This window comes from Corvus hawaiiensis, chromosome 10, assembly GCF_020740725.1.
Source record: "Corvus hawaiiensis isolate bCorHaw1 chromosome 10, bCorHaw1.pri.cur, whole genome shotgun sequence".
NCBI classification, from domain to species: Eukaryota; Metazoa; Chordata; class Aves; order Passeriformes; family Corvidae; genus Corvus; species Corvus hawaiiensis.
In genome coordinates this window covers 16,459,112-16,473,732 of record NC_063222.1, presented here as the reverse complement: position 1 = coordinate 16,473,732, position 14,621 = coordinate 16,459,112, and the positions used below count along the sequence as shown (strand labels likewise).

Below are 14,621 nucleotides of genomic sequence, written 5' to 3'. Positions count from 1 at the left end.
AGAAGACAGGATTGCATACAGTGACTCCCTAGTTGAATTATAGATTGGGATCCCCACCTCAGTGCAGGTTCCAGTAAACTACAGATCTTTAGGTCAAGCAAGTACAAAGCAATGTTCTTTGTGAAGAAAAGAATAATCTTCACTCTGATTTCACAGAATGAAGGTAAGAGATCACTGATGCCATGGTGACTACACAGACAGCTGGAAAAGCCTGTCTTCAGCCAACAGCTCCCTTGTCTTCTGTCTGGCTTTGGGGAAAGCAGAGGGCTTTGGGCCATTTCCAAGCATGGTGCTGAGTCCTTCAGCTGAACAGATGTGCCAACAGACAAGAAAGGCCATCCCAGGATACTGAGTCACTGCTAATGCTAAGCCCTTGCAGAGCAGTTATCCATTAGGAACACACGCTGTCATTTATAACTTGCAAGAGGAGTCTGTCCTGTCCTGCACAACAATAACGAAGCCTATTAGAGATAATGGCACTTCCTATCAGCTGGCAGAAGGCAGGGCTATGCACCTGTACACATGAGTGACAAAGAAATCAGCTCCAGGGAACTCTCCCTACCGAGCACAATAAGCATTATTATAGGCCAATGAAATCTAGACTCAACTCATCCACTGACTCAAAGTGGAGCTATAACCACAGTCATTAACTTAACAAGAGGTCTGGAGTTAGGATTTCATGCAATAGGAGCTGCAACATCTGCAATGCTAAAAACTGGAGTGGGAAGCGAGGGACCCAGCTCCCCATCAGAAGTCCTTGGACAGCTCTTGGGCACCACACAAAAGTCTGTGGACTTAGGTAGCTTAAATGGCAAAAACGCTTTATAATTGTTTTATAAGTAGAAGCTTTTGAATTGCTAGGGAAGGATTTAACTGTTTTCTCTTTGCTGCTTTGAAATCTGGTCATTTCTAGCTAGATGTGCTGATTGATATAAAAGTGGTGTTCAAAGGGCCTCTTATTTGAGGCCATATTTGGCTTTTTTATGTTACTAATTTGATCCTCTAAAGAATGTCACAGACCAGTCTCCACTTTCTTCATAATGTGCCAGCTGATTAAACTAGTTGGCACTAAACTTTCCTATGTACATTAATATATGTCCACAGCAGTATTAGCAACAGCTTTGCTCAGCTAAAGTTAGGTTTATAATGAAAATATTCACTAAAAGTTGTTGTAGATATAAAAAGAAATGCTAGCAAGTTAGAAATTTATTTCCCAAAAGGGAAAGTAGCTCTTTTCTGGATTCCTCAGTGCAGTGCTCTAGTATCTATAATCAAGAGCCAGATATTAGCAAATGTATCGTTTTGCATTCCTATTGCTCACATAAACTTAACAATGCTAAGCAAGGCATATAACTGAACTGTCTGGTACTTGTTCTAGACACTGGATAACTACATTTACTCAGCTCATGAGGGACATTGAGGTCTGCTTGGATCAATCGTCTACCTTTTCCCCAGGGTCTCACTAGGATCTCAAATCTATGGAACTGGCAGAGACCAGGATACATTTTTGCAAGAACAGTTGACAGTGATTCCTGTTAACCTGACTCTAGCAAATGCACTTTGAAGCATAAATTGGTGCATACAAAGGCAAGAAAGCAAAATGTGTTGGTGAAACATTTCTGGAAATACTGATGTAGCTCAGGCACTTTTCTATTCTATTCTCCATGAGCTGCATTCATCCCTGTTTTCATGTTACTGGGGCAGCTGCGTTCGGTTCTCCACAGTCTCCTTTCAGACACATAGTCACCCCTAAATTCCCTGATTACTATGCCTGATTCTTCACTGCCAACCCCAGTCTCCTAAAGCTCTTCTACTTAAAACATAGGTTTTCTCTCAGAAATAGTGAGAATTCTCTTTTCATAACCCCTCTCAGAATATGAGAGGATTTTTACAGAGGCAAGTACAGTTGAATACAGTTCTCTTCCTTTTCCACAGCTCACTGTGTTCCTCAAGCTGCAAGATTCTTAGCTGGATATGTTTCACAGCTCACTTTCACTCCATGAAGCATGGCTGAGATTTGCCATCATCTCCCAGATGCTGCAGGGAATACTTTACTTACTTGCAAACTTGGCTTCATTATGGCTTTGCTGAAGATTGAGTCTTCCTCAGTGGCTGGATAATCTGATCTACTTTTGATAAATGCAGATACAAAGATCCATGTCACAGTCTTACGAGAGTAAATCCGAAAATCATCCTAAGTGAGTATAGAAGAGAAGTGTCACAATTTGCCCCAAACCCAGACTAAACTCACTTTCACCTTGGAGTCAGTGATTACAGTAGCCTTTCTAGAGCACTGCTCTGGCTTTTTTTAAGGATTAACCAACAGAAGCCTCCCAACACTTGTGACTGAGAGAAAATCATTAGAACAGGTATAGAACCACCATCCTGTAAAAATGGGAGTAGTGCAAATACTTCAGTGATACAGGTCTGGTGTTTGGCTGATAAGGATGGAATGTGCACCCAGGTCAAGATCCAGAACAGGCAAACAGCACAGGACAATCTGAGATGCAGTGACCGTACCGTAAAGGGAAGATCAAAAGGAGCACAGCGCTCTGCTGCAAAATGGATGTTTAGTGCCAGTACCTTTACACAGTCACTCCTGAGTTAACACGTCATTGGAAGAAGTGTGCCAGCACTGTGCCTTCCTTATGGCACCTTACACAAGCTTTTACCACAAACTGAGTTCATGGCCTTCCTATTTTTTTGTAAAGTAAATTGAACATTAGAACTGCCTGGTAACAAGTGTTGGTAGTACAGTCTGAGAGATTAGAGCAACTACCGTAGTAAGTGCCCTCATGATTAAGTTTCAGTCCCAAACACGGAACTATATGCATTAAAGCCAACTATGAGACTGAGTTACATTCTGTGTGTGAGCAGTTTTGCAGTTATGAAACTTCAGTTGGAAAAGGGAACAGTAAAAATGATTTCTGTACCAAATATGAGTCCTTTGGAATAATTTAAGCATTAAGAAAAAGAACTTTAATAATATTTATATATCTTATTTATTTGCCCACTTTTCTTCTTAAACTGGTCTTTTGAGTAGAATAACATCTATTTTCTGATATTTATCTTTAATTTAGATTTCAGAATGAGTAGACATTGCGATGCAGATTGAGATGGGAAACAGTGAATAACACAGGTGTTCATTATTCGAACTAAAGTGAATCAAAATTCAATAACAAAAGTGAGTTAATAGGCTCTTCTATTGCAATTGCAGAGATGATGATGACTTAAGAATTAAGGTTTTATTGAAGCAAAAGATAATTCCAAGGATCAAGCTGATGAGATTACTTGTATCCTCATTAGCAGTAGCCATCACATTTGAGAACTGATATAATCAGAATGTAGCAAAACAAAACAAAACTGTCATTTTAACGCAAAGAATCATGAAGGAAATCTGAAATTTTCAAACACCCAGAGCATACTGTGAGAAAGCTTTTTGATAACAAGAACGTACAATATGATTCAATTCCTGTTTAATTACACAAAGGATCATTTTAAAACTAATTTATTTGAAAAGTGCTTGGCATGGCACATCTTTTTAAAATTACACACAAGAATAGGTAATTAAAAATTCAAACTGAATTGAAGATTAAACAGGGATATTAACCCTAATATGATGTTTTTAAAAAAGAAAAAACATAACCCCAAGACTATTAGAATGCAGACTGTTTCATTATAAAGTATTCTACAGGCAGTTCTATGATTTTCAAAACCTGGGATTTTAACTGCATGCTTCTCTGCTCATTTAAGAAGGCAGTTCAAACACAGTGATCCATTTTGCAATTTCAAATGTTGAAAATGCCATTGTTCATTGTTCATTGCTTGAAGCATAACAAGTCAAATAAACCAAGTAAACCAACCCTGCCAGCTCCTAGACTATTCAGGCTCAGCTGGGATTCAGAACCAAGTTTCAGTTTGCTTCTTTTACTGTTGCAGTAGCTTCCATGAAATAAAACCAGCATTTGCATATGTTGCAGTGCTTCAGTTCAGTCCTCAACAGATGGAGATCTGTATTAGGAAACTACTAGCAAAATGTACCAGCTCTGAAAGCATTAACTGCAGGATTGCAAGCTTATTGGACATGGGGAAGGGGTGATAGAAAATGGAAACATAGAGCCAAGAAAACAAGCAGTGTAAGCTTGCCCTCTTCTGTGTACTGATCCCTCATGACACACTTGGACACTGCTGGGGACAGAGCTAGACAAATCTTTAATTTGGCCCATTAGATAAATTTGGGCAGAGAGGGACATCTTCGCCAGAAGAGCCCAGCGAGGGAAAAGAATCTGCTGGATCCTGCCAAACAAACAGATGCTTTAGAATCTGTGCACAAGGCTACAATGTAGAAAGCACAGGGATGGTAGAAGGGAGGAGGAAGGACTGGGAACAAATGATAGTCTTGAAACCACAGATATTACAGGTTTTATCACCCCAATGTCTTTCATCTTGTCTAATCAGCTGCTACCCTCCATTCCCATCTTCATCATACACGTAATTTGTGGAATACTTGGAAGTTCGTTAGATCAACAATGGTACACATAAGATATTATTGCAGGAAACCAGCAGTGTAAGAGATTTTAGCTAACTGGATACCTTACAGTTAACTCACCTGCCAAATAGCTACATACTAGGGACTAATTTAAAGATTAAAGTAGGCACCTACTGTTGTTCTAAGCAGAACAATATCCGCTTCTTCCAGGCTGCATCGGATGCAGTTTACCCACACATGCCACTCTGGCTTCCAGTAAAACAGCAGCCTCAGAGCCCCACAGGACAAGATGTATCCAGCAATGCAAAAGGCCTTTCGGCAGCCTTGAGTTTTGTAGCCAAATATATCCTGTACAGCAAAGAGAAGGGGAAAATCATTACTCTTTCTCCTAAAGAAATGCCTGGAATACTATACCTTCCTGTCATTCACTGCTATCCCATAGGTACTGTTAGGTACGGTACTGTGAAAAACAAGCCATAGAACTTGTATTTGGCTGCTTTACAAGTCTTAAATATGATGACCAAAAATTTGCATCTTCAACAGAACTTTTCATCTACCTTCACAAAATCCAGGTTGCTGTAGCCTGACCACTATTTTTATGTAGTTGTGAAACTTGGCATGAGACATTGTTTTGTGTGTGCATGAGCAGAAATGATAACAAAATATAGAGGTTCAAACCTTTATTCCAAGTCAGGAATGCAGATTTGACGGTCAGTTTTTTTAAGGTCCCAGGGTCAGACAGCTGAAGAGCTTAAGTACATCTGCACCAGGGGATGGTGAGTGATCAGTGCAGAGCTGCTGCATTAGAAGAGCTGCTCCCTGCCCTAGCAGTGATCTGCACTAATGCCCCTACACTTTAGAGACTTGGCCAGTGTCTCTGCGTGGTGCTGCAAGAGACGCTGTGTGCCTGCACCAGCTGGAGCTGCTGTGCACAACTTGGCACAGACACAGCTTTTGTAGCTGTAACCATCTTCCATGACAGCTCCAGTATGGGGATTTTGGAGCTTACTAATGTGCCATTGGCCTAACATCATAATAATAATAACAATAATAATAATAATAATAACTGTTAGTAAGAACATCTAATGAACACTTGCAGAATGCTTTACATGTTCAGAGGGCCAAAGGAAGCTACTCATTTTAGTTGGATGAATAAGTATTATTATTCCATTTTTAAAGCTGGGGAAATTGTTACAGTGAGGCAAGGTGACTTGCCCAAACATCAAAGAGATGTCTGTCAGCATTACATTTTAAGAGCTGCAGGTTTTGGTACTGTGGCCAAATTTCCTCTCAGTACTGCTAGCAGGGACTTAGTAAATGTGAAATGAAATGTATACAGTGAATTTATAGAGGAGATGGGAGATTCCATGGCTGCAACCACATCAGGTGACCAGGAGAATTTGCTAACATAAGAGTTAAGGTTCCTCAGTTCCTTCTTCCAAGTATATCTGCAGCAACTGTGCAATCTGCTTCTGAGGATCAGATATCTGCAGCCACAGATATTGCAAGATCCATTTATAAGGTGAGAAGAAAAGGCAATGTAATTGTAAGGATGACTAATGCATAATTCCTGGTTCTGTGCTGGTGTCTTTGCTTGTTATGTGAAATGCAGGCCCTGCCCAGTGGTTCCACATGCTGCCTCAGCACACCTGCTCTGTGGCATTCTCCAAAAGACAGACTCTGTCATCCTAAGCAATCTCCAAGAGGTTTCTAAGGGGAAGAAATTGGCAACTGTAAGGAAAAAGTAAGGTAAACGACACAGGGAAGTGGCCTGCACTACACAGGACCTGGTTATACCACCTCTGAGATGAACACACAACATTTTCAAAGGCTTCTATAATCTCTGAGCAGACCAAGAGAATAAGGCAACTCTGCAGCAGATAAAAGGAAGCCCATGGAGGGCAGCAGACAGGCAAGGTTGCTAGGAGGCAGTTGGTGTGGCAGTCATGTGCAATTAATATTCACATGCTCCTATAAACAGGTACAGGGTCTCCATTCAACTCTCTCTAGTTGTAACCTTACCAAAAAGGTTAAAGAAATAGTGTCAGCACCAGCACACAGAATAGTACATAGGTCAATGTGAACTTACTCTTCACAGCAATTGCTTACTAGCAAAAGCCAGATGCTTAGACCCAGACTTCACAGCCTGTCAGCAAGGCAAAGGATCTCCCAAGGAGACAGAGATGCCTAAGGGAAGAACTGTTAAAAGAACACACCTTCAGACCTCCTCTAGTATATGGCTAGACCTGGAATAACTGGAATAGTATTTTCAAATTGGGATTGGCATGAATATCAGGGTGGGGAAGAACAGGATTGCTGCCATGTGCATCTTGCTTCTGCCCATGAATCACTCCTTTAATTTTCAGTTTTTATGTCTTACACCCAATGTCTGAGAAGTCAGGAAGGCTGTAGCTAATGGAATTAAGAAGGGAGAGGGTGGGTGCTCTGAATGTGATTGGCAGTCATTTGGGAACATCTTCTGCTGGCAGTGTTCTTCTCCACTGAAATGTTCAATGATTTCCCAAGCCTGATACAACAGCATAACCAGAGAACTAGAGCAAACTCTGTATTTCTCTGTATTTTTGCCTAGGAAACCATGCACCAATATATGAAAATAAATATCTTGAGTCCCCCTATGCCAGCATATGTTTTAAGGCCTTTTTTTCCAGAGTAGTTTCAACTCAAAAAGTGATTTGAATCCATAGATTCCAAGACTCTCCCCAAAACCAAGCATGCATCAGTATTCCTCATCTTGAAAAACAGAAGAGAGGCAAACAAGGAAAATAGCTCATCTTGGAAAAATAGACCATGCTCTTTAAGATATCCATTATGCTGTGTGCTGGGTCTTGCGGCTTCTCACAAGAGACTTGCCTGAGACAGACAGAGAGACAGACAGAAGGATACCACTGAGCTGTTCTGACCCTTCAAGGGCATGATTTGCCACATGAACAGAGATGTTGGTTCAGGTTTGCTGGTTCGTGTCTTGATGAGTGTGACATTTCTGAATACAGCTGCTCAGGAGTTCTACAAGGAGTAAGCTGGGAAAGAATAAACATCAGATGTTAACTGATGCATCTGGATGTCCATGAAAGATTCTATTGTCAAAGCAAATCATTTCCCATCATTTGGAAATGTCTGGACCAGGTTACCTGGGCCACATCACTGAGAAGTAAAGCTAGGCAAGGAAACAGACTGAGCTCCAAACTTGACTTGTGCCAAAGTTCGCTGAGCTGGAACCTTTCAATGCTTAACTTCAGTACAGAATGTTCTGTTAGGTTGAGGAGTTTTTTCTCACCCTATGCTTTCAGCTGGAAGGATTATAGCAATGAATGCTGCATTCATAAAAAAAATTAATACATGAATAACTCCTTGTTGAAGCAGAAACTTCTCACTTGTCAGATAAGTCAAAATGAAATTCTTTAGAAGAATTCTCAAAACTATTATCTTCCATAAAAAAGGCGAATATTAGATCCATAAAAGAGGTATCCACAATGCACATGAAGAAGGGAGGAACAGGCACGTACATGATGCAGGTTTATTTAGCCACATGAACAACTTATAGTAATTAGGGTTTAGAAATTCTTGAAGCTTATTCAGGACTCACTCAGCTTCTGCTACAAAAACCTCCAAGCAAATGCATGTCCACTATGGCAAACAATACTTTCAAGGCTGGCAGAAGTCCTCGTGTTGATGTCACCAGTAAGAGCATGTCTGACAGGTTAGTTTTATGTTGTTAAGGAAATAACTTTTGCTGTGTTTCATTTTGTTGTGCTGGTGCAGACATGCTTCTTTTGAAGAGGGGTCTGATGAATATAGATTTGCACCTTGACAATTTTTCTAATGCATGAACAGGTTTTTAGAGTTCAATGATGCATTTGGCATATAAAACATTTCATAGTCAAATAATCTGGGTTCTTGAGTGCACCAGACTAGGAGATGGTGGAAAATAAAGCAAAGTTTAGCCATCTGTAAGACTCCAAAGGGCTTCTCGTTATCTCATAGAAGGTAACACCATCTACAAAATAGGCTGGTATACAGAGTTCATCTCATCTCTGTAGAATAATTTTTAATAAATTGTAATGTATTGTAAAATTTGTTTCCTCATCTGTTAACATCCTTTTTCTCTTGAGACTCACATCACTCAGAGAAGTGACTGTAACAAAATGGTTTGACTTGTGAGTGAAGGGTCTAAGAGGGGGCCTGGATTATTGGACAGAAAAAGCTGCCAGACCTGCTCAGTTGGCAAGAAAGGTTCTTAGCTGCTTTTACAATCACACAAAGCCAGCATTCAAGGGCATATCCCTCTAGAGTCCAGCAAGTCTTTGTTACTTATGTTTAAAAGAAAAATTGCCTCTAACTGCCAGGTCATCTGCACAGCAGAATTTAAATGCAAAAGTCAAACAAATTCAGGCACCTTTTTCTTTGGTGAAAACAAAGCCGGGCTGTGAATGATCATATTTCTGGCAACCTCAACACCAGGTTCACTATTATGAACAACCTGTTGCTATAACAACAGATAATAGGATTAGACTTGAAAGACTGGCTAAGATTCACAAGGAAGCTAATAACTGAATCTCATTCTTACCAACCAGAACCTGTTTCATCAGAGGTTTGTTCCTGTTCTCTCTGAAACCAGTAGCAACATTCACTATCATTCCATTAGCAAAAGGATTGTAACTTTCAGATTTTATTTCCATTTTAAAAGTTACATTTTTCAAATTCAAAATATATAAAATTCCTGTATCAGATTCCCTTCAGAACTGTGGCATCTCAAAGGAGGCAGAGAGCTGCCAAGATGCAGCAGTAAACTGGGGTTCACCAGCTGACTGACTGCAGTTCTCCCATTCCTTCAGCCACAAGCAGTAGGGGAACACATGCTGAAGTCAGGCTTGTGGCAAATCCTCCCCAAAGCAGTAGCCTGTCAAAGTCTATCACAATCTTTTGCACTGCAAGACTTAAGCTTCACACCTTAGGTTTTGTGCAAAGGTAATGACTATTCCCAAGCTGTGCAGAGAAGAGCATCAAATTGGCAGAAGGCATAAAGCTGTGGTTTTTTCTTCCTATTCCACAGTAAATGTACTCCTCAAAAATGTCTTCAAGCAGATTTTTCTGAAGGGAAGCATACTATCAGACCTCTCTGAGGCAAGCTGCTGTGTCCAGAGCTCTCTCACACTACTAAGATCTTTCTGGTACTACGAATGGTCATGGAGAGAGAGTTTATCTCATGCTCTGAATATCCTTTGCTAAGTTTTAGCTGTGTAGCAGAAGAGTGAACTTTCATTCAAGCAAATGTTCCGCAGCAGTGTAAAGTAAACCCAAAGACATACACAAGGATATACAGGTATACAGGTTAGATTTCCTAAATCAGAGTGATTACTCTTAAATCCAGGACTATCTAGCACCTCAACTATACCAAGAAATGGAAATACAGAAGAAAACTTCAAAGCATTTCTTCTCATTAGAGCTCCCCAACTTTTCTCAGCAAATTGGACAGCTGGTTCAACACAAGGAAGCATTGCACATCCAGAGTTCAAATGAATTATTTGCATGCTTTCAGATTATTTGAACTATTCCACTCTGGAAGAACTGGCACTTGCACAATGTCAGCTGTTAATTATTGGACCAAGATCTGATCTTGTTTGAGAAATCAAGAACTGCTTGTTAATAATTTGGTTCAGGTAGATTAAACTGACTATTGAAAACAACATCAAAAATACTTTTCATGGCTTTGAATTTAAAAAAAGATGCTGCAGGGTCAAAGAGATATTATGTGCTGCTGCCAGTCATTGTGGTTGCCAGTAATTTAAATATGCTATTTTAACAAAGAAAGAACCTCTGCATATAATTCTCTTTACCTCATGTATTCTTCTTCACTCCTCTACTTAAATAGAGCCTTCTTTGTCTCTTTCTTCACAACTACTCTCATTTACATATTACTTTCTTTTTTTCTTTCACATAAATACACACATTAGCTGTTCTCTTTTTCTATATACACATTGCTTTTTTCTCATCCTCTTACAGTATCTCATACATCCTCATGAGTATCTTTCTCTGTCTCATACTCTTCTCCTCCCTTACATAAATGTAACAAACTTACATGCATTCCTGCCTAATTTAGCATAATTGAGCTATTGTTTTAATTGCATTTACTACTCAAGTACTTCACACGTCTATTTCTTTGACTTCCATTTGGGAACCCCAGGTGAATGAGCACTGATCATGCTCACTGCAGGCATGGAGAACATGGCAACTGCCAGACACTCGGGATTCATCGTGGAGACTGACTCAACACTGGGCACACACACCAGCTGTGCATGGAAAACCTCAGATTCATAGTGCAGATCCCTGAGCACCGGATTAAGGACACATGGGCTCAGTATGATACTGCTGAGAAACAAGAACATCATAGGGATAACTGGCTCCATACAAGCACAGCTTGGGTGTCCCAGTAGTGCACAGCTGGAAGTGAACATTCAGGGTACAATAGTGTGACAGTACACAGCACCAGACAATCCACTTAAACCTAATTAGTTCCAGCTCAATTCTGGTATTGCTAGTGACAGCACCAATAGTGGTGAGAGCACAACAAGCTGTTTATAGTCCTAGAAGGACACAGCAGGGTGGAGCAGAGACACAAACACAGCAGCTGTTTGGAGCTGGGGAGCAGTGGCACATCAGCACCAGGGCTAGAGCCAGGAGCAGGGTGCTGCCAGCAGGTTTAGTAACTGGGTGGCAGAGCCAGTCGGGTTCTGCATTACACGGAGATAGTTAGTCCCCACCCTCAGAGCCAGTGCCTTGTGCTTCCTGCACTGCTCTGTTCATGCTGCTGGGTGACTCTGTATGCATTCTCCAGCACATCCCAGATTACCCAGGTTTGCATTACGCAAAATGTGGCATCTCCCCTCGCCTGGATGGCTAGGAGAGATGCCTGAAAATCTACATTTGTCTTTAGAGATAACAGATATCCATGTTTGCACATGACACAGTCTCTTTCACTAGAACAGGACTCTCAGCGAGGAGATTTTGAAGACTTCTCCAGGATTTCTGAAAGTGAACAGTTGTGTCAACTTGTAAGTGACTGTGTTTCAATAGTTTTGCTGTTGTACACCCAGAAATCCTGCAGGCACTCACAGCAGAGCTCCAGTGGCTCTGTAGCACAGGAATTTTGAGAAGCACTGCATTTGCCAGATAGGCCTAAGAATTGTTGTTGTACAGCTGCATCGTGGATCTGACATCTCCAGCAGAATCTATTAGAGGGACAGAATCCATGTGAATAGCTGACTCATAACACACTGTAATGCCAAAGCAGCTCAGAAGCACTGAATTCAGTGCAGTAGTGCACTGGCATTACTATTTAAGAGCAGTGCCATGCAGGAGACCAGATATTTTGTGTAAACATAGGACTTCCAGCTGTTACAAAATGCATTTCTCCCTGGGAAACTTTGGAAAGAAATATAGTAGTTCTGTATTTAGGAATCCCAGCTTCAGTCTGAGATAGCGACTGCCAATTGAGACTGAGATTGCCAATTCACTAGACTGCATTTGCCATTAATTTATGCAAACATAACATGTGTTTTTTTGTTCTGGAGAAAGCCAAGGTTTCCAGTTTTCTAACTGGAGCTGATCCTGAAGATTCAGCTGTCAAATGGTTGGGGACACTGGTCTGGCCCATCCCTCAAGCTCCTATTAAACCACCTCCATCTATATTTGTAACACCACATGAATAATCTATTAAGCCATCCCCTGTTGGAGGGGATAACCAGTTCAATTCAATGGACACAACCAACCTTATTTTCTTTCTGCTAAAAAAAAATTATATCCCTTTCTAACTGACTGTTTCTGCCAAGGAAACACCCCAACTAGCAATAACTCAATTACAGTCTGTAGTACTTTATTGCAGAACACATGCCAGCCTCTGCTTCAAGCTGAGAAAGACCTAGACAGAGATACAACTCACCATCTCATTCTCTTCTCCCTGGTTAAGCTGTGCATAATGGTTCTTGGCAGGATTTTCCCCCATGAAATGACCCTCTGGAGACTTTCTAGAGCTCCCTCAGGACAGGTCTTCAGCATAGTGTGCTTGAAATTCTACATTGAGGAAGTGCTCTAAGTACACACCTTCCTTATAATTCTGGTAATGTTTGAAGTAGGAGCTCCTCCCTCTCTGGGGTTAGCAGGTAACACTTTATCCCTCCTCCCTCTATTCTGTTGTTGGAGTTTTGCAATTGTGAGGGTTCATGTAGAATTCACTCAGAAACAATGCAAGAAAGAAAAAGTTTAATCTTACAAGTGTTTGCCACAAGATGACTCAAGGAAATAACTCTGGTAAGTGCAAGCAAGCGCTGTTGGCACGAAACTTTTAGGGGAGGGCAAGAGGGGAGTATTATCCTTCAAGAGATTATGGAATCACTGGAGACCAGGAGTGTGTCCAAATAAGAAACAAAATAGGCATTGCTGTTGTTAACACTCTTAGCAACCAGTCTGAACTAAATGTCCAGCAGTGATCCCCACATATACCATGGAAAATAAATCAAGTTCTGGCACTATAAAAAGGGGCCCCAGTTTGTGCAGGTGGATTTATGGACTGACTGTGTGTCAGGATTCAGCCAGGTAGGATCTGTAACCAGGTCCTTTATTCATTATTGAGAATATCCTCACAGAATGTTTTCTGACCTCACTATATAGCTTTGGGAGACACCACTGAGGTTATTTACTCACTCCTGGGGAAAACTGGAGTTTCCCACCGATGTCAGTAAGCTGGATAAGATGTCTCTGACCTTTAAATCAGAGCCAAAAAGAAGCTGGCAGAAAAACAACACTGAGAGTTTTACCACCTTCTTTTTTTTTTTGGGCGGCATTTGCTGATTAGTCTTGTGATTCATTCCCATTTCACTACTATTTCCTTGTCCTTCAATACTTTTTAAGAAGTTACACAAGAAGTATTTTAGGAATGAGGTCAGGAAAGGCAAACCTGTTCTTCCAGCAAGTATATTAAGAAAACTAAAATATTACTTCTAGGGTGACTGAAACGGAACAAGAGGTATCAAGTTAGTTCCCATTCCTCAGCATTTTGCTGCCATGAGGCATGGATTTGTACAAATCCGTATCTCAAGCAACAGGAAAGACCACTGCCTACCCCCAGTGGACAGGCTCAGAGAAAGTGAAAAGGGAGAAATGCAGGAAAGAGAGAAGAGAAAATTAAGGAATTAGGTCAGTTAATGCAAAAAGATGTGCACCCATGCACAGCACAGGGACAGATGTGTTTGAAAATGCTGGTGATAAGCACTGGGGCCAAGTTGTTCAGCCTTGGCACCTACACCACTTCCAAAAGGAGCCCAGAGGCTGGACTGACAAGGATGTATCTGTACTAAGCTGTGTAAAGGTGATACATTGCAAAAGATCAAGGAGGAGCAAGGTACTCTCCATACCCAGCTTCATTGCTACCCTCTCCTTCCTCCCACTGCAACTGGCTCTGAGCATCTCAACTTACCATTTTATTCTTCTGAGACTGAGCAAAGGGAACTCCAGTTATTACACGAGAGTCACAGTTTTAAACTTTCAAAAGAAAGAACCTAATTATTTCCATTTCTGATAAACCTGATTGCGTGTGAAAAAATAAGCATTGCTATCTAGAAGCTGTAACAGACAGGAAACAACTGTCAAGGCACCTTTTCTAAGGCAGGCTGATGATTTTGGGAAATGACCCATTATTTTGCGAGGTGCCAGGGGTGAAAAACAGGACTGTCACACATGCTTTTTCTGTCTGGTCAGCTTTTGCTGCTTTCCCAAACATCAGCCTTGCTCTTTCTAGTGTCTGTAGCAAACTAGGGTGCAGCAGGGGTCCTTGATTGCTCTGTCCCACCAAAGCAGGGTCTCCAGGGGAGAATAAAGGCTCATACAATCTTTTCACTATTTGTAGATTTATTCCAGCTCCAAGGTGTTCTGCAGTCCCAGAGAACGCCCTTATAGGGGTATTTATACGCTCACAACTGAAAACAAAAAAAAAAGATTAAAGGTGCAAAACGTTCATAATTTCCATCATTTGACAATCTGTGATAATATTTAATCAAAGTCTATTAATCCAGAACCAAAGAAGATGATGACATTTGTTCATTTTCTTAAGTATGCTCAC

At 40.9% G+C, this 14,621-nt stretch overlaps 1 protein-coding gene across 1 annotated transcript in view; it reads right to left on the bottom strand.

The window, feature by feature from the left end:
• Positions 1 to 14,621, bottom strand: part of ATP13A4 (ATPase 13A4) — a 46,761-nt gene that overhangs the window by 30,674 nt on the left and 1,466 nt on the right. The window contains exons 2-4 of the mRNA XM_048314950.1: positions 12,447 to 14,478; positions 4,664 to 4,837; positions 2,060 to 2,194 (exon numbers count right to left, since the gene is read on the bottom strand). Of these exons, the coding sequence (XP_048170907.1) occupies positions 2,060 to 2,194; positions 4,664 to 4,837; positions 12,447 to 12,509 (372 nt within the window). The 5' untranslated portion in view covers positions 12,510 to 14,478. The remainder of the gene's footprint in view (positions 1 to 2,059; positions 2,195 to 4,663; positions 4,838 to 12,446; positions 14,479 to 14,621) is intronic.